This window comes from Catharus ustulatus, chromosome 6 (genome assembly GCF_009819885.2).
Source record: "Catharus ustulatus isolate bCatUst1 chromosome 6, bCatUst1.pri.v2, whole genome shotgun sequence".
In the NCBI taxonomy this organism is placed as follows: Eukaryota; Metazoa; Chordata; class Aves; order Passeriformes; family Turdidae; genus Catharus; species Catharus ustulatus.
The window spans coordinates 28,266,691-28,293,850 of record NC_046226.1 but is presented as its reverse complement, the minus strand read 5'-3'; the positions used below and the strand labels follow the sequence as shown (position 1 = coordinate 28,293,850).

The window sequence follows — 27,160 nt, the reverse complement described above, 5'->3', positions numbered from 1 at the left end:
TACCTTGTCAGTTCAGCGGAACTCAGTAAAAAAGCACAAGCAGCACATTTCTCAAAAAAACTAAAATTCCTTTAATGCATCCTTAACTTCCCCACTCCCTCAGTGTGTTTCAAAACTGACTGAACAAAATCAGTCTGATTAGGTTCTTATAAAATGTGTGTGATAGGTGCAGAGGTTATCCAGCAGCATTTTCCCACCTACCTCCACACTGTTTTCTTAATGATTATTTTTTTCTACATACTTCTGATGCCACTCCAGGATTACTTTAAACAGAAAGTTTCATCAATGAATCTATTTTAACAAGGCTTTTATTGAAAACATACACAAAGTCAACACGTTATTTAGCTTCTGAATGTACATATTAGAGAATATTCATAATAGAGAAGAATATTTTAAGAAAAGGGGAAATACAACTGACATGCTGCAGTTTATATTTTACTAAGGCATTTAGGCTTAAGAGCAAGTTATACTGTGTGCATGTGTATCTACATACACAAACACACAAATACACACAGGTTATCTGATTTGAAACTGTACAATTCTATGCAAATCATTATTTTTTGCCTTTTCTATTTTTAGAACACTAAATAAAGCTTTTATTCAAATGGTAGAAGTTGTTCACAGAACAGCAGTTAATCTACTCTTCAAGAGTTTGCTTACAATTACAATACTAACGATGCACAAAAAACCCCCGAGATCTTCACGGGAAAGTTCTCTCTTACCAAAATGAGGCTCAAGTAAGAAAAACGCTAGTTTGAAAAGGCACCGTGGAGACAGGTTTTAATACATTAAATACAACATGAATCATTCACAATAACAAGTTTAGTGTTTCTGGGAACTTTTGTAAATACAACACAGTTGGTCACACAAAAATGTTTCTGTTGATTTGTCTTGGCAACTCAGATATATCAACAGTGTAACAGCATAACAGCTTTGTTCCCATCTGACAGAAAATAATGGCAGTTCTGCAAGGCAAACGTTAAACCTGACCGTATGTATTTATTAATTCCACAGTGTTTTGACAGATTATAGGGGATGCAACTTAAAGGATGCTGACACGCTCACTGAGGGCTTTCATTTCTGTTTCTTCTAGCTTGGTGTTTTCGTTATGGTTAGCACTTGGACTGATAAGGTGTGCTGGATACTGCAATCCATGTTCTTCTGAATACTGTTCCCACCGGGAGTCATCACTTTCATGGGTGATGTAACGTTCCCCCATTTTACATTCCAGTTCCCTTAAATCTAACCAGGTTTGGTAGTCCTGAAAAAGAATAACAGTATTACTTCTACATTTCCTAAAATAAATTATATTCCCTTCTGCTATCAATAACACTCAAAGTGCTATTTACTTGGCTATCTAAGGGTCATCCCTATTGCTCTAGAATGGAAACATATAAATGTGAAATCTGCCTAAAGATATAAATTTCATCCCCAGAGGGTTTTTAGATAAATTAATTTTATCAAATTGTCACAAGTATATAGTATTGAGATGTTACAGGTTGTTTTGTTTTGCAAAATGTACAGATATATACAGACTGCCATAATATCTAACTGAGGCATGGTGGTAAAGCAATTCCTCACTCTAGTCACAAGATGAATAAGGAAGAAGATATATCTTTAAATCATACAAGTACATTCTAGTGATCTGTATCAGTCAAGACAGTTGCATCTGCATCTCAGTATAATGATGCAGAACATAAATTCAGCTTGGGCTAGAAAAAACTCCTTTTCTGAACTCGGGAAATTGCTGGTTTGCTCAAAGAAACATATACATGTAAACATTAGGGTAGGAACATTAGTTTGGAACTCCATGTTGACAGTCAAATACAAGGCTGGAAGTTAGAGTCTCATGCTGTCTAGACCATCACGCACTGCAGCCTCTCATCTGTCCAAAGTATGTAAGTTTAATAATTTCTTTTCTTGTTCCCACCCAAAGCACGCAGAAAGCTGCAGTAATAGAACCAATCCTAGCCTCATGAGACTAATCTCTCCTCATGATCCTGCATGAAGTTTTCTTTTTTCTCCTTCATGTTGTCCCAGCCTAAGACACAATCCTAACCATATAACCAAAGCATCAGAAAGCCCAAACACAGTAAATGCATAAAGCTTTCATCTTTAGTATCTCATATACTTTGGCCCTTCTCTTAGAGTCATCCTCTCATAGAACACCACTAAGTCTCACTGCCCTGTAAGGAAGAATAACCACTCTTACCTTTCCTTGGCTTGCAGGGTAGGACTTTTCTAGACAGAGGTCTCATCCCATCCCTGGTGCTAGAGCTGCTGCTGAACTGCCTCATCTTAGTTCACTTCCACTCACTACTACAGAAGCAATAAAAGTGGATATAGAGGAGAAGGACCCTGTCCTGTCACGTGAGACAGCCAGCATCCTTGCTGCTGACCTTAGCCCAGACACTTCTGCTCCCCAAAGACTCAAGCAAATGCATTCTGCAATGGTTGCCACAGAGAAGAACAGTCTTGGAGGAAAAAAACTAGTGAGGGACAGAAAATCTGAGAGGAAGAAAGCAAGCTCCAGATAAATGGCCCTAAGAAAGGTGGGGTGCACCTTTTCCTCCTGTACCAGAAGGTCACCATCTACTTTGAGTATCAGCTATAAGATACCACAGTTGGACTCAGTTTTCTGTTTTGAAAAAGAATTTTTTGGGATTGGGGATTATGCATCTGGTCTATGTCATGTCTGTGCCATGATTACTTTCCAAGATGCAAACAAAGCTCCCTTGGGAGATCAAACAGGCCCATGCATCTGTCCAGCCTCAGCTTGTCCTCATCTCCAGGGAGGGACCCAATGCCCTGCCCTGGGCTGTCCCCAGGAGTTTTTTTTAATACATAATTTTCTCAACAGACAAATATGATATTTTTGTAATGTATTTTAAAAGCATAAGACTGTTTAATATTGGAATCGAATACTTCAGAAATTAATTAGAAACCAAAGGTAAATCACTGAATACGCACAAGGCTCCAAGGATCTAAAAACATCTTCAGGTCTGTAGGTTTCCTTAGATTCTACTGTGCTTAATGATGAAGATTTGTTACATGTTTAGAGTCTAAATGCAAAAGTAAAAACATGAAATTTGTAGAAATACCTGTAACCACGGGTGGCTTAATGTTTTGTCCACACTGTAGCGCTTTCTCATTTTCACTTGCAACAAATTGTTTATGAGATCGATAGCTGAAAAGAAATAATATTGGAAAATGTTAGTTTAAGTGTATTTGTCTCAACTAGGACATGCAAACAGAGAGCTACATAGACATGGTAGTTGTAAAAAGTGGGCAGTTATCCCTTCTTACTTCAGCTTTTTACTAATTGCAGTAAATGCTGATGTACTTGAAGGCATCCACGCAACCCTTCCTAATGGGATTACAACTATTTTACTGAACAGTTGCCTGAAAATAATTCTCACTTGAATCCTTCTCAAGAGAAACAAAACTCATGCAAGGTCTATAGTTGTGTGATTTGACACATAATGGCAACCAAGATAACCACCAGGGCATAGCTGAAATGCAAGGAGCAGGTTATTCCATCACCCCACCAGCACTGCTGGGCTGACAGACACGGGGACACAGCTCTGTTAGGCTCAGCTCACCCTGGCAGAAGGGCGGTGCTGCCTGCCCCGATAGATCAAAGGGCTCAGGGCACCACAGGTCATATCAAGGCTGTGCCTCAGCCACCTCTCCCAGCACAAGGCTCAAGCCTGCTGTGAGAGTGTGTCATCTCTACATGGGAATTCTGCTTCTCAAAAGAGGCAGAGGATGAGCAGCAGTAGGTATAATAAATGGAGTTTTCCCACACTGACATTCTTAGCAGCAAGGTACAAGGTCACTTTGAGTGAAAATATTCCCTCATCTCCAAATCTTCCAGTTTTAATATTTTCCTCCCAAGAGCAGTATTCTTCAGATACCACAGTAAACAACATATATGGATGTATTCTTCTGAGACTTTCAGTGTCACATTCAGCTGACAGCAGCACCTTTCCAGTCCCTGAGTAGAGAAATCAGGTTTTGTGAGTCACCAACTCCTGCAATACTATTCTTTTGAACTCAGCATTGCTTCTAATTGCTAGTCAACAGTTGTCAGTTTCAGAAAAATGAGAGGGCTTCTTTTAAAAATTTGATGAGTTCTATGGTTTCGGAGTCAATGACTCACTGAGGTTCACAGAATCACAGAATGGATTTAGGTAGGAAAGGTTGGAAAGGTACTTAAAGATCCAACTCTCCTAGCATGGGCAGGGAGACCTTCTACTAGACAGGATGGCTCAAAGCCCTGTCCAACTTGATCTTGAACACTTCCACAGATGGGGCACAACTTCTCTGAGCAACCTGTCCCACTGTATCATCACCCTCACAGTTAAGAAATTCTTCCTAATATGCAAGCCCTTCCTAATAACCAACCTAAACCTACCCTCTTTCAGTTTAAAGCAATTAACTATGTCCTATCACTACACACCCTTGTAAAAGGTCACTCTTCAGCTCTCTTTTATCCTCCTTTAGGTAGTTGAAGGTTCTACATGGTCTCCCCTGCAACCTTCTCTTCTCCAGGCACAACAAATCCAACTCTTTTATCCCGTAGGTATGTGTGCTGTGGTGCCTGAAGGGATGAGGCCCATGAGTCAATGACCAGTGCATGGAACTGCAATGAGTGACCCATTTGGAAAAATCTCTGGAATGAGATTGATGAGCTTTGGATGCAATTACAAAAAAAACAAAAAAACAAAAACAAAACAAAAAAAAACCCAAACAAAAAAACAAAGAACAACAAAAGAAAAAGAAAAAGAAAAAGAAAAAGAAAAAGAAAAAGAAAAAGAAAAAGAAAAAGAAAAAGAGGCTATAATGAAAGGTTAAATCCTATTAGGTGGTGCTAAATGTTCAGCGTGTGTTCCAGTGGAAAGTTACTGTTATTCCAGAATAACTGACTAGCTACAAGGAATGATAATATTCCTACAGTTTTTCCATTTCGACACATTATCCCTTGGTATGTCCAAAGTATGCTGGTTTACATCTTTATTTCTCTGTTTATATCATGGTGACAGGGAAAGATGGTCTTGAAAGTAACACAGACACACGGCATCACTGAAGGGCACTGGGTCTGAAACACATCAGATGGATATTGTTGCCAGCTGGGTATTAAAGGAGCTGAATAATCATCTTGTCTGTTTTAAGAGTATGAGATGGGACAGAATTCTTTAAAGCAATTATCTCTGAGGTTGTATTTTCTACAACAACATGGAAAAGCCTTTATTTTTTAACAGAGACATTTCTCTGCAGGCTCAATTTGCCACCTAGGGCTTTATGTGCGTTCCTGCCATGGGGCAGAGCACAATGAAAACAATGTCCAGGAAAATGGGAATGCACAGAGCAGTCTATCTGAATTTATGCAGTTACTTTGACAGACAAACCTATTCTTAGCAATAGGAGACTATCACTAAAGCAGCCCAGACTTCCTGGTGATGAATACTGTCTTGGAGATCAAAGCAATCATGGAACAGAAAATAAATCTCAGGACTTTTGACAAAGAAAGCACTGCCAGAGGCTCCGAGCCATTCTTTTTTCCTGGAACAGATGGTCCTAATTTCACTTTTCTGTTGTGGACAAACAGATTCTTACCTACTGTCTCTTTTAGCATCAAGTACAGTCAATGCTCAGTTCTCTAAATTGTGTTTATTTTGCTGCCTCTCAAAATGCTGGTGAACTGTATGTGGGATAAGAAAGTCAGTGGATGTCCAGTAGGACCATTACTGAGAGATAGCATCATTCTTGAAACTCATTTGTTTTCCAAAATAGTGGGGTTAATCTTCTTCCTCTTTATTCATAAGAGACAATCTCAAGTTCCAAGCTATGGGGAAGAGGTAAGTCAGTCATACAGACAGTTTTGATGTCACCTATCAAAAGGTAGTGACCATTATTTTTATCTGATGTTTCAAAGAGGAAAGCATAGTCCCTCACCCACTGCAGTATATCTGAGTATCACAAACATCAGCATCTTCTGCAATATTGTCAACTTACCCTTAATTTCAGCAGAATTACAGTAAGACTTCTGTCTGTCTTTTGGTACGCAAGCCAGTGCTGAATATGAATTTAGTAGGGCTACCATTTCTTTATTATTTTCAGTGATATTTGGGTGTGTATGATCTTCAGAGTTCATTTTTCAATCATTTTCTATGAATCTCAGTTTGGAAAATAGGTCAAGAACTTGATGAAAGGGTTGATTGTCCTGGTAACTGCTGTGGTGTAGGTGCACATATCCCAGCCTGTGCCTTGGCAACTGTCAAGTACTACTGAATGTTCCTCTTGCCACTGAGGATTGAAAATGTCTCTGTTACATTCCTTCAGTGCAACCCACTGGAAGCAGATATGACTGTGAGCCTTACAAGTGATGAAATCATATTTAGCTATTCAACCTCCCTCAAGTTACAGGATGAGGGGCCCCTTTGCCCCTTTTTTTCACTTCAGGACAAGGATGTATTACATGTAATAACAGATTTCTTTGTACTCTTGGGGGAAATTGCCAATGGCTTGTTGAACAGACCAGAAAGGCACTGGTCTAGAAAAAAATCACTAGAGAAGGTGCACAAAAAAAGACAGGGAAGAAAACTATGATGAGAGTGAAAAGGCAGATTTCCTGGATGGTTACAATTGTCAGTATCGAGCAGTTGAGAACAGTTTACACAGATAGTCTGCTTGTTCACTACTGGAATACTGCTGTCTCTGTAACCAGTTTTGCTGTTTATTTTTAATTTTTCATCTAGGGTTCTTTTTGCCAAGAAAGTTTTGCCTATCTCTTGCCTCTTAAGAGATAAGAACAAACAAATAAATAAGCAGAAATGCAACATGACTTCTAGAAGTATACATGAAGCAGAAACTCAAATGATCTGATACAATTTAATTTGCTTTGTAACTCAACATTTTCAAACTTAAGTGAAGGAAGAAAACACGAGTTTCAACAGCAAAGTGTATTTGTTCCTTTTGATCTTTAGCAGTAATACTTTTATACTATTTTTACTTTTTATGCAATTCAAGAAATGCCACTTTTTGAACATGTAAGAGTTCTGCCTGAATAACAGAAGCCAAGGTGCAAGTGATAGATACAGGCAGGGCAATAAAACAACAGTGCAGTGTAAAGCAAAGAAGGATCTAGAAAGGTTAATAATGATATTATGAGTGCTGGAATTAAGAAGCTTAAAAGACATGTGGAAAGGGTTATCAGACATTTTAGGAGCTTTATAAAATTTTATAGTGTTCCTCTGTAAAATCAATAAATAAATTCAGAGCATTAAGAAAGACCACCTATGGTCACCTATGGGAATGCACCAGGTTATCACCCAGAAGGCAACCTGAGTGAAAGTTCTGGAAGGATTATGGAAGTGCTTTTTCTAACGTTTTTATGGGCTCCTGTTTACCTTCCATGATAAGCAGTCAGCTGAGGACATACAAAGCTCCAGGAGCTAGAGACTTTGTTAGAGGGAATAAACTAGCCAACTACTCCAGCAGAATGAGTACTGGCCTTTTAGACAGGTGATCATTCAGCAGAATCCCCAACAGAAAAATACAAATCCAAACTTTAGAAAGCTCTGTGTCCCTTTGATTTTAGGAAAGATGCCTCTTTAGCTTCAATTCACTGGAAAGAACCTACATCTAAAGTCAGGAGGTCGATTACCCTATACTGCTTATGCAAATTTATTAATATGGTAAATAATTAATTCTAGTACAGACAAAGTCACAATTTTCACTCTAAGTATCAAATTAACACAATAATTACTTTTAACAGGAATGACTGCTTTAACTCAATTAGGACGTGACCTGCATATAAATGCAAAACTTTACAAAATATCTGAAAAACCTATTACAAACATACCATTAATTTAGTCCTTCCCTACAGATTTAAAATTTTTAAGTAAGTTATAAACAAGAAATTCCCAAAAGGATATTTTAAAAAGCAGTCCTGTTAATGATAACTTTATAATTGATTCAGAATTTTTAAAGTACACTTAGAATACTACCTACTATTACTGCCATCATTTGTACAAATTTAAGCTGCTTCCTAATATAGGAGCTCCAGGACTTCCTAGGCCCTGGATTTTTCTAAGAATAGGTTAATTGATTAGAGGTGATCATTATTATAATTTTTTCATACACACAAATCCCTTTTCTGCTGCTGGTCAATACAGCTTTGTTTACAAATGCTCTACTGTACATACAGTTATTTTAGCAGAAAATGATCTTCAGCTGGCTGAGATTTCCAGGGACATAGATTCAGATGTAGTCTCAAAAGAAATCCTTGGCAATTCTAAGCTGTAGCCTCAGAGAGGTTTCCCAATATTAATTTATCCTAGCAAAGGTGTAAGTAGAGCCAAGACCTCCATTTCAACAGCTAGCTAAACATTTACAGAGGCAGAGAGCATCTTTGAGCTATAACATGCATTGACCTCCTTGTACTCAATGCTCACTCATTCATGTGACTTTCTCATTAATGTGTGAAGCACTCAGAGTTTCTATTCACATTATGCTGTAACAAGTATAAATGAATACTGGCTCAAAGGCAGCCGTGGTATTTATTTATGACTGGTATTTATTTATGACTACAAAGCATTGTAAGAGGGACACCATGATCAAATTTAATGGATGATAGGAATTGCATTGTTTGTTCCCAAATTATTTTAATAATAGTAAGCAATGCAAAGCACCTAACCAATGATGTACACATCACATAGCCCATCAGGCTAGTAGTAACAGCTGTGCTGGTAGTAGCTGATGAAAAAATATTATAAATACAATGTTGTATGAAAATACAACAGCAGAATGAAACACACCATGAATAATTCCAATCCTGACATAGCACATTTTAGGACCATAGTTCAAAAGAATAGCTACCACAGTGAAGACATAGTACATAAAATATACTAGCAGGTAGAACTCCACCATGGAGTTCTATCTTTATATTTAGCAGTATTTTTTTCTGGCAACATGTAGCTAAATAAAAATAAATTTCTTGAGATGATGCAAATTTGATAGACTCGAAGGTCAAAGCTGGAAACAAACAGTAAAGCTGTTGAAAACAGGTTCCATATTTGAGGCATGTGAAATTTAAAGTTATAAAATAGGTAAGAATTCTGCAAGTAGATTCCTCTATAACTGTATCTAGTAAAATGCAGCAATTAGGACTGAATTATGTTCTGACTGTCATACAGCAATGCAGTGAATTTAGAAATGTAGCATGGCTTGACAAACATTGGACACAGAGCAGAAACAGACTGGGTAATGAAATGCTGAATGGTTCTGACAAAATTTGATTTTCTAAAACACACCAAACCATAAACTATAAAAACTACTTATCTCCAGTAAAGTGTTTCAATCCTATTTAGACATCCAAAAACAGACTCAAGTTTTGAGATGTGTTCTTTCAAAAGAGTGAAGAGTTACTGGAAAAGCACAGAAAAATGCAGCCACTTAGGTAAAAATCAGAATTCCCTTTGGAGAAATCTGAGACCTACAAAATTAAAACGCCTTAGTTTTTGCAAGTTACATTTTAATGGAGAAAAGGAAGGACAAAGCATTACACAAGAAAAGCTAAGTTTCTCATCAGGAAGAGTTGACAAAATTAATCCAGGAGTTACAACATCAGACACATTATGGAAAGAGAGGACTCCGTGAATGACAGACCATATAAATGACTGGCAGAGAAGACAACAGTTGATGGTGACTTAAATTACGCACATATTATCCTCAAAAAGCTCCTGTCTTTTGTCTTGGCTTGTGACTGGAGATTTTTATTTTAAGAACTGCTAGAAAACACTACAGAAAAGTAACTATAAAGAAAAACTCAGACCAGAATATTGAACAATACGACACACTTTTCCCCCAAAATACAACTTATCTCCATGTGCTTTTCCTCTGAATCTGTTAGACTTTAAGTATATTATTTATATTACCATGCAGTTTAAACTGTTATGGGCCATGTGTTTTTTATGAATCTATCACCTCATCAGTGCAATTTAAAACTTTAAAAGCCAATTCTACTTAAAGACCAGTAATTGACTAAGTAATACATAATGGGAACATTTAGGCTACTTTATCACTGTTGTTACTTTTCCAGACACATTATTTACATATGATCAGTCTCAGTTTTTTTCTTTTAAAGTTCTGCTACCCTCTGCCTTCCAGCTCACAAATTAATATGCTGTTCTTTAGCAAGTATCAGGAAATGCATGAAGTGTGCACTAAAACCAAAGTGATGCTAAACACAGTGTAAGTCACTCAAATTGCTACACTATCTACTAAATTCAAAGAAATACATGCTTTTTCCTCTCTGTAATAAAAATAGAAAATGGCAATAACTAAGTTTAGCTATTCCTCAAATTTTTACATGAGCATGGCCTGAAGAGAACACTGGAATAACTACAGTTGCAAGAAATTTTAATTTGGCTCTGAGACACAGTCACGGACAAAACACAAAAGGTTTAACTGCTCAGCAGCAATCTTTGCAATAGGCATGCAGAAGTTCCTTCATAAAATCTTTAAAATAGTCTGTGTCTCTCCCCTAAATGATCCAATCATTTGCAGCATTAATTAAGATAGCACTGTTCAGAACTGTAATTCAGATTAGATGTGTTAGGATAGGTTTGCATTTTAACCACACTGCACTGTCAGAGGTAACAGAAACTGGACGGAGCCACCAAGACCACAGGGGCACTGCCTTCTCACAAGCTGCGCAGGAGAGTGGAGCAGGACATGAGAAAAACATTCCTTTATTTTCCCTAAGCAATATGGAATTTGAGTTCAAATTGGAGCCCTAAAAACCAGCCTTTTCAAGTAATACTTGGACAGCAATCCAGACTTCAGCTGCCTGTGTTAGATGTAATGGAATCTTGTCAGACATTTTCCAGGTTTTCATTTAGCACAATAGAGTGGCTTATCATCTAGCAATCCAAAATATGTAATAAAATCACAATGTATAAGCAGATTTTAATTTAGTAATTTGTTAAAGTGTGTTTTCCTGCCTTCTGCATGCTTGCAGGCTGGTATTCATCAACTCTTAATGAAGGCTGTGATTCTACAAATGGAGAGGTAACACTCAAGTAGGTGAGTTTTCTGTAGGTGCTCTACTGAATCTTCACCTCTGAGTGTAAAAATTGATCTTCTGTCTACCACAGTAGAAACTTGTGGGAGACAATTTCTTGCAGCTTCCCCTGTGTTGATTGCTGTTTGCTTATCTCTAGCGACAGATAAAGCATTGCTGCCAACAGATTCTGTCAGCTTACATATCAAAGTGTGTGGAGGTTCAGGAGAACTTCAGTGTGTAATTGTGCAGATTTATAGCTTTTTTTTTTTCTCCAACAGATTTCAAACTTCATCTGCCACTGAGATAAAATAACAAACAATGCTCTCAGAGCATTTTCAGAAGAGAATCTCACATGACTGTAATATATATTATAGTAAGCATTTATAGTAAGCATATTATAGTAGGCACACTGCTTTAAAATTTGCTTAACAGGTATGTTAAACACATCACCTAAAACCCAGAAAAACGGTACTGTAAATATAAAAAATTTTAAATGCTAATATTGTAATTCAGTTTGGCATATATTACAATTCAGAAAAGGATATAAGAATCTGATGCTTACAATGTTTCTTTGCTTTAAGACTTACAATCCTGCAGAATTCTGGACTAAAGAAAAAATCCCAAAGAAAATCAAGTTGCCTAAAATGCTATGTATGTGAAAATGTTAGAGAAACCAGAAGTGGCTATTTTTTAAAATGCCCTACTTAGTTGTGTTTAGAGACGTTTTTAATAGAACTGATTTCTTTAAAGATGTACCTAGTGAACTAGTCACATTGTTCTTCTGTATTTTATCAAAAGCCTTTGATGCCATTGACCAGCACTCGAGTTTCAAAGGTCTCACAGTTATCTCTAAGCTTTTTCCCCCTTGTATGACATTTTCTCACACTGTTCCTGAAATCATATCTATGGAATTGTTCACTTTTTTCTTTTCCACACGAAGATATCAGAGTACAGCATCCTATTGAAACCAAACTCAATTACTGGAACAAGTAGAACAAGAAACAGACTGCAGAGCTGAATGAAGAGGTACATAAAAAGAATATACACAAGACCAATTACAGGAGCTAAAGCTCCCCACAGATTCTATAGCAATCTCATCTGTAGGTGGTTATGTGCCTCCTTCAACACCTCCTGGAGAGATCCCATGTGAGAAGATGATGCCATATGCAGTCTATACATGTTCTGCAGGAAATGTCTAAAGCAGATGATAGCACGAAACAGACACAATACATTACTGATTTTTTCTTTTTAATTCTGTTATGTACAGGAAAATAATATAAAAGCGAAATATATGTACTCTTTTTAGCACTTATATAAGAACAGCCACAAACAGGTATTACCTTCAAGAGAAATCTCCTTCCATGGATTAGGTGGGTACATGAAAGCAGCATTCTGAATTTGGTCATGTATGTCTTCATCTTCATTGAATGGAAAGGTACCACTGAGGCTCACATAAATGATGACACCCACTGACCACATATCCAGAGATCTGTTATAGCCTTTGTTTCTCAGAACTTCTGGAGCAAGGTAGGCTGGTGTTCCTACAACTGAACGCCTAAATGATTTCTCTCCAATGATTCGGGCAAAGCCAAAATCACAAAGTTTCACCTGTTTAATGAAAAATGCCATAGTAAGACACACTTTATTTTTATTATCAAATACATAGTTGAGGAACTTTTATCATCAATTAGTTGCAAGATGCATCTCCTCTGTTCCTTCAAGGGTACAGTAATTTCACGACTATAAGGTGCACCGTTTTGACTAAAATTTTGGTCCGAACCCGGAAGTACACCTTATAGTCCGGTGTGCCTTACATAATGTACAAAGTTGCGAAATTTGCCAACCTGGAAGTGCGAACCATGAGCCGAGCTGCCCGGGATGGGCGGAACCGGGCAGCCTCCGGCCAGCAGGAGCCGTGTGGGGTGGGTGGGACCAGGCGGCCGGGGGCAGGCCCCGGCCAGCAGGAGCCGCATGGGGAGGGAGGGAGCATGCGGCCCCCCGCCGCCCCAAGCCACGGCGGCCCTGAGCCGCCCTGAACTGCAGCAACCCCGAGGTGTGAGCTGTGGCTGCCCCGAGCCGCGGCAGCCCTGAGCTGCCCCGAGCCCTGCCTCGCCAGCCGGGGATGGGCGGGAGTGCCGGAGCCTGCGCACGGGGAGGACGCTTGGGGCTGTGTTTAAAGACTACACCAATCTGTGAAAAATGTTTGCAAATTGAGCACGTGCCAGTAAACTCCACGATTGCGGGATTCCGTTACTACAGTAATTTCATGACTATAAGGCGCACCCTTTTGACTAAATTTTTCCCCGGAACCCAGAAGTGCGCCTTATAGTCCAGTGCGCCTTATATAATGTACAAAGTTGCGAAATTTGCCAATTCCCAGAGGTGCGCCTCATAATCCGGTGCGCCTTATAGTCGTGAAATTACTATATTTTCTTTTTTAAACTTCTCTTTGAGAGGAATATTCTTATTCCACTAAAACAGTAGACCAGAATACCAGTCCATAGTATCTCTTCTGTTCCTTCCTTCCATGAATAAAACACAGTTGTGGACAGGCTTAACAGCTCAGGTTCCTGATGAAAGTAGTAATATATAATAATACTTATTCATTCATAATACAAATTTTATTACAGAAAAATTGTTTTACCTATGGCTTTTTCAAGCAACTTGACAAAATTTAGTTCTTAACTTTCACTTGTATTTTACTGTGGATCTAGCTATACTCTGCCTCTCTGCAAACTTCCTTGTCTGAGTTCTACAAAGTAACAGAGTAAGCGGCTTGAAAATTCTCACTTAAAACAACTCAGTATAGATCCTTCCCTTCCAATTATTGATATTGATATTATTTAAAAATTATCAATAGTACTCATTTTAAATATGGGCAATTGAGGGAGATTATAGATGAACTCTGTAAACTAAAGGTAACAGAAGCTGATAAAAATACCTTTTAATGAGAAATATAACCAGTCAGAATGTATATTTAAATATCCTGTGATCTACATGGCAATTAAATTCAAAAAATTAAAGAAGAAGTTCTTGTTCTTCATGAGCACTACCCGAACTTTCAGAAAAATAACTTTCTTTATGGAGCAAATCAATCAGCCAAGTAATTTGTGCTGTAATGGTGAGCAAATTAGAAATGATCACACAAGTAGCTATGTCACACTTGAAAAGCTATTTCAATATATTTTAGACAAATGACAAGAGTCAAAGATTTTCAAACATAACTTCTTTATAAAGTGGTTTGAATAAGTGATCAACTTTTTCTTACCTAAAAATTCTGTTCAGACATGTCACTAATCATTTTCTTGTCTACATAAACACTGCTAACAGTTATTAATTAGAACAATTTTTCTTAAGAAAGGGCATTTTCTACTTGCCTGAGGGAAAGGATCAGCTGATGCCAATAACACATTTTCTGGTTTGAGGTCACAGTGAACAATATTTTTGAAATGAAGATGTCTTAAAGCAACAAGGATCTGTGAATAAACAAATCAAATTTTGGTTGCTTGTTTTATATTGTTTGAACAGTATCAGTGACCAGAGGAGCAGGGATTGGTGTGAAGAAAAACAAGCCAACAAGAATGTACCTTTTAAAAGAACGTCAATGATGAAAAAGAAAAACTCAACAAAAACCCAAAATTCTGTGCCTCAAATTTTCTTGATGTTTCACTGCATTGAATATGATTCTTCCCTCTCCAAGAGTTGACATTATAAACACCTTTTAAAAACTGGGTTCTAAGTATTTGTTTACTTTTTTGTGAATGAAATCTTTGAATTTAGTAACACTTGCAGAATGACCTTTCATATCTAGATTCAAATAAAAATATTTCACAGTAATATTATATGATCCAATTGAAGTGTTTTCTTGATGAGAGAAAGAATGGAGAGGGTTGTATTTATTTTTCTACTGTTACATACACATATAGTGACAGTGTAATAGATATCCATCCTTTTTGTGAGGCTTTGATTCAATTCCTTGTGCTTGGTCAGGGGCTGACAGAATTTGCCACTGAATTAGAGCAGCAAATGGTGGAGAGGCTGAATGAATCTGTGAACAGAATAAATCAAATTCTAAAGCTGGAAGTAGTTTTGCCCATTAAAGCCTGGAAACTAGGAAACCTGTTAAGTTCTACCCCAAATAAGGAATTTATAATAAATACCATAATACTGTTGCTCCTGCTACTTTTTTTCCTGATTGCCAAAACATGGTCTTCTCTGACTGTGAGGTTGCTCACTACTGTTGTGTGTATCTAAATTTAAACCAGTATTTCGGGCAGCCAAAGAAGCAGCATGATAATATTACAGGAATATAACAACAGGAAGCTCAAATAAATCCCATATCAAATTGTTAACAGAAGTAATAATGGAATCCAGACTCAGACACAGGTAGCACTGAGATCCAATCTCAGCACAGAGAACAGGTTTAGCAATGCATAGTATGAACTGCACTGGTTTGATATCGGGCAGTTCAAAAGGCTCCAATTTCTTCTTGTAGTTCTTCAACAGTTTGCCTTTAGTGCTTTCCTTTCTCATGCTTAATTCTTCCATCATATGAGGAATTGTAGCCTGATGTCCCCTCCATCCAGCCAACAACTCTACAAGTGTCTAGTTTTAAGTCCTCTTAATGGTTTACTATCTATCAGATAAAGTACAGTAATATAAAGAAAGCTGGTTCACCACCCCTGTTTTACTCAGATTTCCATAAACCAGACAGGTAAATTATGTCAAAAGGAAAACATAAGAAACAGTGATAATAATTGACCTCAAATCTCCTTCTAGGTCTATAATTAACCTCTTACCTGAGAAATTAAAAACTTAGTTATTCTCTCTGGCAATCTGCCCTTTTCACTTGACAAGATCATCTCCAGCATGTCTCCATGGAGTTTTTCCATAACAACAAAGACTCTTTCTGGCGTCTCAAACATACATTCCAGATTTACAACCCCAGGATGATGAAGATTCTATTAAAGATAAATACAGCATTAGATTTCTCAATATGATCAGTAGCTTTTATCATTACATATCCATACTTCAGACCCCCACCTAAACCAGATAATGTTTCAATATTTAATAATTTAAACTGTGTAAACAGGGAACAGGGACAAAATTTCTAGAGGCAATACAGGTGAAAGTATGAATTTTAAATTAGTTTAACATAAATTTTCCCTATTGCACCTGGTGCTTAAAACTGCAGAAATTGTAACTCCCACTGTGACATTGCTGATACATTTGGTTTTGGCTTTTTATGGAAAATAAACTGCAAAAATACTAATATTTTTGCAAAAGCACTAGTGATTATAAATTAAAATCACTATGTTATTATCTGGTATTTATAAAAATAAATAATGGAATTAATACAGTAAAAAATAATAGAAAAGTACCTGTAAAATGGCAACCTCATTACGAAGCTGACTTTCCTGTTTAGTTGGAAATCTTAGTTTATCAATTATTTTAATGGCAACATCTCTTCCAGTTTTGCGATGCTTTCCTGCATTAGTAAAACAAAAGCTCTCTATCAATTAATGTGATTAATTATGAAAAGTGTTCCCTTTTCATGGGTTGTACAAATGGCCATAACCAAGTAATTCTCAGAGCTGGTCTGTAGGTTAGACATTAGAAGTTTTTCTCATTTCTCTTCTTTCTACCCTTTCACAACAGAACTTTTCTTTACTACTGCCTTACAAAGCCTGACAAGCATATAAAGCTGACTCACATGCCTTATGTGTAAGACACAAACATGAGAAAGTTAGCTCTATAGTATAGATGTAAAGTTAATTTTCTAATATATACATATATATATATACATATATATGTAAGCTGCAGCTGCTTTCTGTGCCACTGGTTGGTTGTAGGCTTAGTCCTTCACTGGCAGCTCCACACTAGCAAATAATGAAATATGTGATGGCCTTTGGGCATGTCAGTGCATATCCCAGGTTTATCAGAGTCAGAGATACCTCTGTGAGAAATTTGTTGTTAGTTCTCACTTTACAGAGTCTCAAACAACAGCTGTACCTAAATACACCCCTAAAAAACTGCCAAAAAAAGGAGAAAATAGAGAAGGAAAAATTAGTAAGAAAATAAAAAAAACAAATTCTAACAAGCTACTGAAGAAACAAAAAATGCCCCAATGGATATGTAGAGAAACACAGAAGGGAGAATAATATTTTTTCATCCATTACAGTTCTCAAAAAACAGTTTTCTGTAATTCTGTGCTTGCTTCATTAGAACTTCCAGAGAATATGAAGCTATTGATATACACTGACCCACTACTGGTCAGAAAACATCAATCTACAAAAAGATTTCATCAGCACAAAACATAAACATATATTTTGTTGAATGTATACTGCTTAAATGAAGCAACAGACAGCTAATTTTATGCAACAAAACATTTCAGAGTCCAAATACTTTCCCCATTCAAGTAAACTTTCGTCTTAAGCATAATTGTACCACACACCAACGCCTTACCTCCATAAACAATTCCAAACTGTCCTGATCCCAATACTTCATCTGGGAAGATCTGGTATACAGTGCTAATATCCTGTTTATATAAACAACAGACATTAAGCCCTAAGAATATGGAAAGAAAATTCATATTTCATTTGCTTTTTCTAGTGGGAAGTAGCATTCTTTTAGTACAGTTCATTTTAAAATACAGTCTCTGCCAAACAGTTCAGGTGTGTTCTCTTACAAGCCATAGTAACTGTAATTGCTGTAAAAGCTGGTGAATCTTCAACAGGTTGACTGAGAGGGGTAAAATATTCCATTAGTGCCAGAGAGGTAGTCTCAAGTCTCACTATTTCTCAGTGCTGTAACACAGGCTAAAGCACAAGCTGTTAGCAGATGCATTTGGGAGACTCAAACGAATATCAAACCTTGCAGCTCAGTTTTATTTTCCTGATATCTAACCAGCAGCATATACAACAAAGAGTAAAAGAGTGTCTAATTCATAATAAAGGCTGTCTTACTTTTTGTTAGGAAACAAATGGACACATTCCTAGCAGGCAATCTGTTTGCAATCTTTTTCTGACAACTACCAGAGCTGTCCCAAAGCTTTAGCTGGCTGCAAGGAATATCTATTTTTTCCACTTGCCATGAGATAGAAAGCAAGCAGTGTGACTGCTTAACTTGACCACATGATCTGTGTCTAACTGACCTAGAGTAAAAGAAACCCAGAATTCTCTATGTGTGTGTTATGATACATGCAACTCTTCCTTCGGATAGAGTTTCATCTTCATACAACAGAGAATATCTGATCTCTCAGACATGACAGGAAATGGTATATTTATCAAAGTTTGTGGTCAGTTTTACAAAGTACAGTTGCCAAATTCCATGAACTAGTAATTCCTACACCTCGCTTTTCCATTTGGTAATTAATATCCAACATAGACCCACATTTAAAGCCTGGGAAATTACCCATATATAATTCTTGCATCTCGAGAAAAGGTGCCACAAAGATGGTTTTTGTCAAAGGTTAAAAAAGCTAATTGTTTGTTAATTTCTTCAAAGGAAGTGAGAAATGGCTGATAGGAACTCCCCTAACACTCCTCTTGACAAGCAGATCAATGACTTTGCCAGCCTAATCATAGCATGTCTAGCACCAGCATCCAGAGAATACTCACCACATTTTCTTGGACTTGGCAGTTTGACACAGAAATACTGATGGATATATCCCCTGAGGAAGAAAGCAAAATATACTTTAGATTGCTGTGCTTTTAGTTCAAACATGTAGTAATAGGAAATGACATTCATATTACATCAGTATCTACTGAAAGCTCTAGAAGTTGGACCAATTAGGTCAGTCTGTGTGTCTACCAGCTAATACAAAATTATACACCAGCCCACAAGCATAGTAATTGAACAGTTTTGCACTGTAGGTAAAATCTAGATTTATACAATTCATTAATAATTTTTTAATAGTGAAGTCTCATAATTCCCATTTATAAGCTTCTTATTGTTTTTACCCATTATATTTTGAAGCTTTGTATCTCACCCAAGTAACAACTGCAACTAAACTGGTTTTATTTAGTAGGTTTAATTATAGTTTTGATTTATTTAGTCACCTACAATGTTTGATGCTATTCAGATGAAGGCAAATACATTCAAATTAGACTGCATACTGTTACAAGTAATACACATTTCACGTGGCATAACAGACATTAAAAATTAAAACAGACATAATGGAAACAAAACCTTGCACCTGCATTTTAATACAATAAACACTAGATCCAGCTTCTAACAATTCAGAGCTTAGGATGTTATACGCATATCATAAGCATTTGAACTACAAACATACTGAGGGGAAATTCAGAATATGCCTACTGCTAACTGCATTACACAAAGACAGTACTTTGGAAAGGAAACCATGCTCCTTTGGAGCACTGTCACTTCTGTCTGCCACTTCTGTGTACAATCAAATGACTTTCCATTTGTTAAAGTAAAAATTTTGAAACCAGTGTTCCCTACTGTAGGGCCTGCATTACACACTGAAGACATTTGCTACTACCCATCAGCACTAATCCTAGTTGCAGTAACACAAGTAACTTCTGCCTCACATGGCTTATTCCCCTTTCTTAGAACAACTGCTTTTGGCATAGAATGTTTCAGTTATGGAGAGGTTTTTAATAATTGCCAATTTGTTTTCAAATATTATGTACTGATGTGTCTACATGAAAAAAAAGCGCGGACAAAGACAGACAAAGTCTTAGACTTTGAGCAAAAGAAAGAAGGTTGTTGTCATTGTCCACAAGAAACTGTTCTAAAGGTCTCAGACCACCTTAACTTTTGCACATATAACCCAAAGATAATTACTAACTGGTAAAGAATTTTTTTAAACTTCCCAAGAGGGAGATAAGACAGCTGTCATGCCCAGTCCAGTATTTTAGGTGATTTGTTTATCTACACTGGACTCAAACCAGGGGCACTAGGCAACTAGTCTGAAGGAAATGATATCCAGAATTTGACACTATTTTATACCAGATTCCAGTTGAGAAAGCAAAGGACATTGCTGATCTAATCTGATTTGTGAGCTGTTGTGCCTGGAGATGCAATGCCACGGCCTGTTGTATCACTTGGTTTCCAAAGGGCTTGTGGTCTCATTAGCATTTCGTGCTGCATTAATAGCTTCCAGATGTCAAGTGCTAAAGTGGGTGCATATTGCAACAGAAGGTCTAATCCAAATTATGTAGACATATCCAAACTCTCTTTACACTGACTAGGCTGAACAGAAGTAGAAAACAACCACAGCAGCAGACAGCTAGCAGTGGGGAATTGTTTGCTCTGCACTACTTTATTATCTGTACCCAATAAAGATTTAGGTCTCATACTTGGTTTACATAAACTTTTGTCACCTTTGCTAGAGAATTACACAAAAGTATGCAAACTGGAAGCTAAGATACATTCAGTCCTTTTGGTCCTGGATAACACACATGCCTTGTTGTGCTTAGAATAGCTGTTCTTCACATTTGAGCTCTTTTCATCTCAGCATGGGACAGTGTTTGAGGAAGCTGTACAGCCTAATATGAAAGGGAGCATATAATCTATGCTGCAGTTACTCAATGAGTGAAGAGCTGCTTGTGCACTCAGCTAGAAACATAAATTAGAGTTAGGATGGGGAAAAAAAATCTAACAGTTCTGAACTGGAGCTCAGAAAACTACATCCTTCTGCACAGGGAGGCTATTTCTCACTAGTAAGGCAAATTTGAATTAGAAGGCTTACTAATTTCATAACTATTTGCTTATTAAAATATCTGCATCTTGTATATCAATATAGATATCCTATTATAAACTGAAAACACATGGATGAGAAACTGTGGGGTTTAAAATCATATGGAAATCAAGTGACAAGCCATGACAGAATAGCCCTGTGCAATACATGCTTTCAGTGTGTGCAGAAGACTGAGCAATGTCATTTGAGATGTGATTCTCCTTATGAGAAATGGAAGAAATGAATAGACTTACTGTGCAGGCTGGGTCCTGACCCAGTTGATGCCCCTTTAGGGATGACAGGCATCAGGGCATGCTGTATTGCCATCTCCCACATTCGTGCCACATCAATGCCAACACCACTGCAGATAACGCTGTTATTCAGTGGGACGCTGGAGAGGTTGTCTATGTTTTCTCCAACATAATAGACTATATTTGCTGTGCTTATTTCAAAGCAATGAGGATTGGCTCCTTGAGGCAGCAAAGTGAAAGTTTTTGCAGGTTCCAGAGACAAAATTTCAGACAATGGGATTTCCTAAAATGAAAAAAAATATTTTACTTTCTGTGTAGATTATCAACACATAAAACTTCAGCATGAGCTTTATTTGATTAGTTTATGATATCAGTTATTGCCTTTTACCACATACTTCTTGTACAAACAAAAAGGCTCTTGTAACCTGAAACTCTGTGACACAGATGACTGTTGATGGTAAAATACTGTGTTTCTCTCCAAGACTAAATAGAAGTTTAATTATTTAACTGAACTTACCAGAGTACTGAGGTACATTCAGAAAAAAAGCAGGGTCATCCGTATATCAAGAGAACTCCATTAGAAAATAAAACCTTGTTGACTTTTCATATAAAAACTTATCATTTCCACAACACACATTTTATAGGTCCTTGTTAGCTGCTACCTTTCTGATCAGACTTGTTTGTGAAATGCAGAACACACACACAGCTTAAATAATGAAAAAATAAAAAAACCCCTGAAATCTAGATAGAAGTTATACTATTATTGTACTTTCAGGAAGCATCTATTTAGCAATTTAGTCCTTGTATTCTGCGAGAAAGAGATTGAAAAATATTCCTTACTTTGTAATATTTGCTTCCAGTATCATTTTGAAAAAGTGTAATGCATTTGCTGTCCAGCCTCCAGTAGTGTCGCTTTCTCTACAATGAAAAACAAGTAAATTAATGAAATGTTCATGTCACAAAAACACTACCAAAATGTTTCTTTAGTTTGAAGAGCTATACTGTGAATAATAAAGACCCAATTACTATTACAAGATTTTAATAAAGACTTTATAATTTAATTTAGAATTTATAGACCTCTTATTATGCTCTGCTGTTTCAGGAATAGCTCTGTCAAAATTGTACAAGTTTAAAAAATTTAAAATGTCATTCTGATGTCTGCATTACATTCAGCACAATTTGCTGATATATATGATCCTAAAGCAATTGAAATTTCTTTTTGTATCCCTTGTAACACCCCAGTTCACTTTTGAAGGTCACATACTGAAGGCTTTATTAATGTTTTAGCAGGTTGAATGAAAATAGGCTTTTCTACACTAAGTATACTTTACAAAAGTCTCAATTCAACTGGCAGTACGGTATTGGGTAGAGTGCAGCTGGAAAGTAAAGCTACTTTTCAAACATTAACATTATGTTTCACTTCCTTAAGAATGATTTTACATTTGGCTGCCTATGATAATACAATAGGCATAGTCAGATAGTTTTTGCATGTTATAACTGTCTTCTGTTCTTACTAGCAGTGCCAGTCTTAGTTATGATAAGAATTGTGACTTTAGGAATCATAAAAATTGCAAAAAATGCCTTACAGGAGTGACTGTAAATTACCAGAGTATTGTTAGAATTTGATTCTATTCTATAATGTAACATGTACTGGAAGACAGGTTTTCTGTAACTAATTCTTACCAGTGTGTCCTTGCTTGTATAGTGAACCATCCAACCCTCCTTCATTACTGTGCTACTTCTCCTTTTTGTGTGCTTCACAGACTGTACCACTCTCATTAATGGAATATTGTTGCTGGTTGAAGGGCTTAAGAATAAATCATTAAACGCTTTTAAAAAGAAGATAACTTTGGACAAAAAGAAAAAAAGTCTTTAAAATCAGAATTCATGTATACACACACAGATAAAATATCCACATTTATTTTTATCATCGTTAGCAGACCCGGTTTGTACAATATTTTGTTTTATCATTGCAAGATTATGAAGAAAAAAGACTGTAATGCTACATCAAGAGAATGTCAGAGACCTTCTGAAGGCTTACACACACTCTTCCAAAAATATTTCTAAAGATGAGCTAAGAAAATGGGCAAACCACTAGGGCCTTAGCTAGGCTGTGGGAGCCACTGCTCAAGCTTGTGCTATGTATGATTCAGAGCAGTACTTGATCTTGAACCTCTCATAACCTGTGCAGACACTGTCCATCAGATTACTGTCCTATAATCTTGCTTGGGTTCAAACACACAATGGAGTGATGACAGTTTACAGAGTCAGGTGCCCAGCTGCACGCACCCTGGCCAGGCACAGCACAGAATCTGCTGGAACCTCTAAAGAGATTTAAGCTACTCTATCCTAAAAGACTTAAGCTGAAACCCTATTGCAATGTTCTATTGTTCAGCTAACACTCAGTAAGCTGGGAAGCTGTGAGAATGTGACAGCATGCCTGATAGCACCACCAGGTACAGTCTGATAGTAACCAGAAGCAACCTAGCCAATCATCCTTGCTGCTAGAGTTAATAACTCCTAAAGTAGATTCTGTCTAATGGAATACGGACTCAATCTGTTCAGTCCTAAACACGAATACTTGGTTATTTCTGGCAGAAATTTAAATAGTGATGCAGCATTGTATGTGAAAACAGAGCACAACAGTGCTCTTGTACTATACTAGCAAAGCTATTGGTGCAACAACTCCAACAAAAAAAGGCTGATAGTGTTTAGGAAAAGAATAAAATGTTAAGTTCTCAAAGTTGTTGTAACTGTAGATGTCTGCAGATGGCCCTGCTTCACTATTATGCATCCTGGAAATAAGTTTCATGAATTGGTAGTTTCCCATCAAAATGCAAAAAGTGCTGTCTGAAAGTTTAATTAGGTATGTAACATATAGCTAACATCTCTTTTCTGCCTAAAAATAATTTAGGCATCTCCCATTTAGCTATTCTTGTCTGTACTGACAAAAGGTTTACTTTTTATTTATCTTTTATGGATCATTTGAAAAATATCCATGGATACGGAAACTACCCTTAGAAATAACTTCAGAGAGGTATTACTGGAAATAACAGGAATGTCCCTTACATAAGTAAAACATGTACCACAGTTAATAATGTTTTATTAGTATTTGGCATTGGGTATTTTTATTCTGAAAACTTGCAATGCTGTCTGCTTAATAAAACCTGGAAATTTAAAATGTTCTGTGACAATGACTTTGTGATCTAAGCACAGGCTCATATTACAATGATACAAGGTGTCTATATATCATACACATCATACCTATGCAGATAAACATGACAGTAGTACACTGCTGCATGAAGTAAAACTGCATATTGAAATGGATTGTTTTTTATTAGTGCAACAGATGCATGACAGTAGCATAGACATAAGGGGAACATATTACTGAGAGAGACTCCCTACAAGCAAAATAAGAGAGGAAATTGCAGGTCAAACAGACCTGTGGAATAAAAATACTTTATAAGGTATAGATCCCTTAAAAGTATAGATCCATTGTATCAAGAAAATTACAGCTGAAATTACCTTAATTTATTTTAGGTTAATAATCCTACTTTTCCCATACTATTCAGACAGTTCCAATAAGTGAATAATGTTTCTTCTCTTAATTCACTTCTGAGGTACGTTGTACAACTCAGTTCCTGTTTTCCTTCCTGAACAGTCATTTCAAAGCACTAATCTATTTTGTAACTTGCTTCAAATTACTACTTTAAGTTTGTCAATCACTCCTTTTTAATAAAGGCATCTAAAAAAACAAACAATTAATCTAGATCTGGTTATACCATAGCCACTTACACATTTTGTTTATTTATTTAAATGACCAGACATTGTACTGTTAAACCAGGGAAAGAATGCCTTGGAAAGTAAATAAACAATAAATAAACCAATATTTTACTAGTGCTTATGCACAAATAGTTTCATATCACCTTCTTACGAGAACAGACCTGTAAGAACTACTTTTGCCTAAGTTTTCAAATGCTACTTCAACCTGACAATAATGCTTCTTTTAAATGACTAATGCATCAGTGAAGCATTCTCACTGCACTTTCCAATGCTCAACATTTCACCATCATTCCCCGTTCTAAATGAGAGAGAATAGTGACCATGTAGATTCCCCCTTGAGCCCTAGACATGATACATACAAATAAATACAAAGGAACAAGGAAGGTACACCCACTACCCAGCTCACCTGATCATCCTGTTAGATTCATCATGATCCAGATCAGTATCCTGCATTTCTCCATTGTCACTATGGCATCCTGCCATTGACATCTCTGAATCATGAGCCATAGATTCTTCCATGTCATCTATAAAGCCACTGTTTCTTTCACTGTCATTGTCATCGCTCCCTTCTTCCATCACCACATCAGACTCAGCCCCAGGACTAAGAAGGTCTGGAATATAATTTCTCAAGTTATTATCAAAAAACATGCAATACTTCAACAACACCACCCTGGCACATTTCAAGCTTCCAAAAAACCTCAAGTACTCTTTGGAAGTCTAGACAATATAAGTAGACACTTATAATGTGAACTATATATTCCTTTGCACAGGAGCAGTGTTTTCTGTGAAGCCTGCACAAAGTAGCACAAAAATCAATACCACTGAAAAAATGGTCTTTGCCATTAGAAAAGAAATATTAAACAAGCACCAAAACCAAAGACTTAGGGTTTAACTGTTTGACTATGGCATAACATTTATAGCATCGTCCAGCTTATATTTATATTAAACTTTCCAGTTTCCCAATTAGATATGCCTAAGCAAGATCAGAGTATGAAACAACTTTTTGTTGCACTGTTGCTTGTGAATGGATTTACTTGGAATATAAAATGATTACTCCAGTCAGAGGGTAAAGACAACACCAGTTTTTCTGGGATGTTGCAGTATTTCAGAAAATTGAAGTAAGGTTAAAATCACATGGAACACACCAAATAGTTTCTCCCAACAAATTTTGCCTAATTGTGTGGAGGAAGATTCTTGACAGCCAGTGTAGGCAACATAACACAAGAAAAAGCACACTGAATTGTCTGACAACAGAATGTTTGGAATTGATGGCATTTCACTGAAATTAGAAGTGCACATCTGAAAAGTTTGTTTTCATGTACAGTAGTCTTAAGATATTTGGATATAAATAACTGATGTGTGATTAAGAGACACATATTTCATTTCTAGCAGTTATTCAGTCATGAATGATACTTCATAGTGCAAAGCCCTCTCTTTGCTATTCCTACAACACTTTTAAAATCTCTATTTTTAATAAACCTACAATCAGTTAAAAATAACTCCTTACATTTAGTATATAATGCATTTACTAATGACACTATACTTGGAATTTCATTGCTTCAGCTCTTCTTTCACCTACTATTTTAGGGGAGATGCATCACACAGCAGATGGACAAAATGACAGATACTGTATTTTGTTTATTAAGTTTGAATGTAATGTGAACCAAATTACTGTGAAAATACAAATGAGATACAAGATAAAATTGCCTTTGATAATCCCAGGGACTCTCTATCAATCATTCAGGAGACACAATTCAGAGTTCTACAAGGATTCTATGTATATCATACTATGAATATTATTTGGTGTATAAAAGCCAAGTTCTATAAATTTTAGGATTGCAACCTACAAGGAATATACTTGGAGGAAGCCCAGAAAATGTGTTCTCACCCCAAGTGACTCTGCCCAAGCTTTCCTGAGACAAACTATCACTTCCCATTAGCCCAGCATCAGATTCACGTGTCAGGAGGAAAGTCCAAACAAAAGCAGTGTGTTGTTTGTGAAGCAGGGTGAGGAGAGGGCACAGGGGGAGTGTTGGAGGGATGAAATACAGCTGCCTCAGATGGAAAGAGGGAGTTTTTGGAGGAGTAATTCAGAAACAAATGTAAATTTTGTTCATTTAGTTCAGTTGTGCAGAAACAAAGTTTATGTTCCTTTCTGTCATTTCACAGCAATTTAGATCAATCACTACTCTCTAAAACTGCATCTATGCAGGAAAAAGGTTATAATTTATAAACGGATTTAGTTACTTTCTCTGACTGCAAATCTCAGGGAAAACTTAATAATCCCATCAATGGAATTAACATCTCATGGTGTATATTTTAGATTTTGAAAACCAAACCATACATTTCCAT

At 36.7% G+C, this 27,160-nt stretch overlaps 1 protein-coding gene across 4 annotated transcripts in view; it reads right to left on the bottom strand.

The window, feature by feature from the left end:
- Positions 1-290: 290 nt before the first annotated feature.
- Positions 291-27,160, bottom strand: part of PRKD1 (protein kinase D1) — a 125,391-nt gene continuing 98,521 nt past the window's right edge. For all 4 annotated transcript variants that reach the window (XM_033063450.1, XM_033063445.1, XM_033063446.2 and 1 more), the window contains 12 exons: positions 25,215-25,419; positions 22,709-22,832; positions 21,866-21,943; positions 21,029-21,308; positions 18,691-18,743; positions 17,537-17,609; positions 16,453-16,559; positions 15,871-16,032; positions 14,449-14,547; positions 12,412-12,679; positions 3,102-3,187; positions 291-1,261 (listed from right to left, as the gene is read on the bottom strand). In XM_033063450.1, the coding sequence (XP_032919341.1) occupies positions 1,043-1,261; positions 3,102-3,187; positions 12,412-12,679; positions 14,449-14,547; positions 15,871-16,032; positions 16,453-16,559; positions 17,537-17,609; positions 18,691-18,743; positions 21,029-21,308; positions 21,866-21,943; positions 22,709-22,832; positions 25,215-25,419 (1,754 nt within the window). In that variant the 3' untranslated portion in view covers positions 291-1,042. The remainder of the gene's footprint in view (positions 1,262-3,101; positions 3,188-12,411; positions 12,680-14,448; positions 14,548-15,870; positions 16,033-16,452; positions 16,560-17,536; positions 17,610-18,690; positions 18,744-21,028; positions 21,309-21,865; positions 21,944-22,708; positions 22,833-25,214; positions 25,420-27,160) is intronic.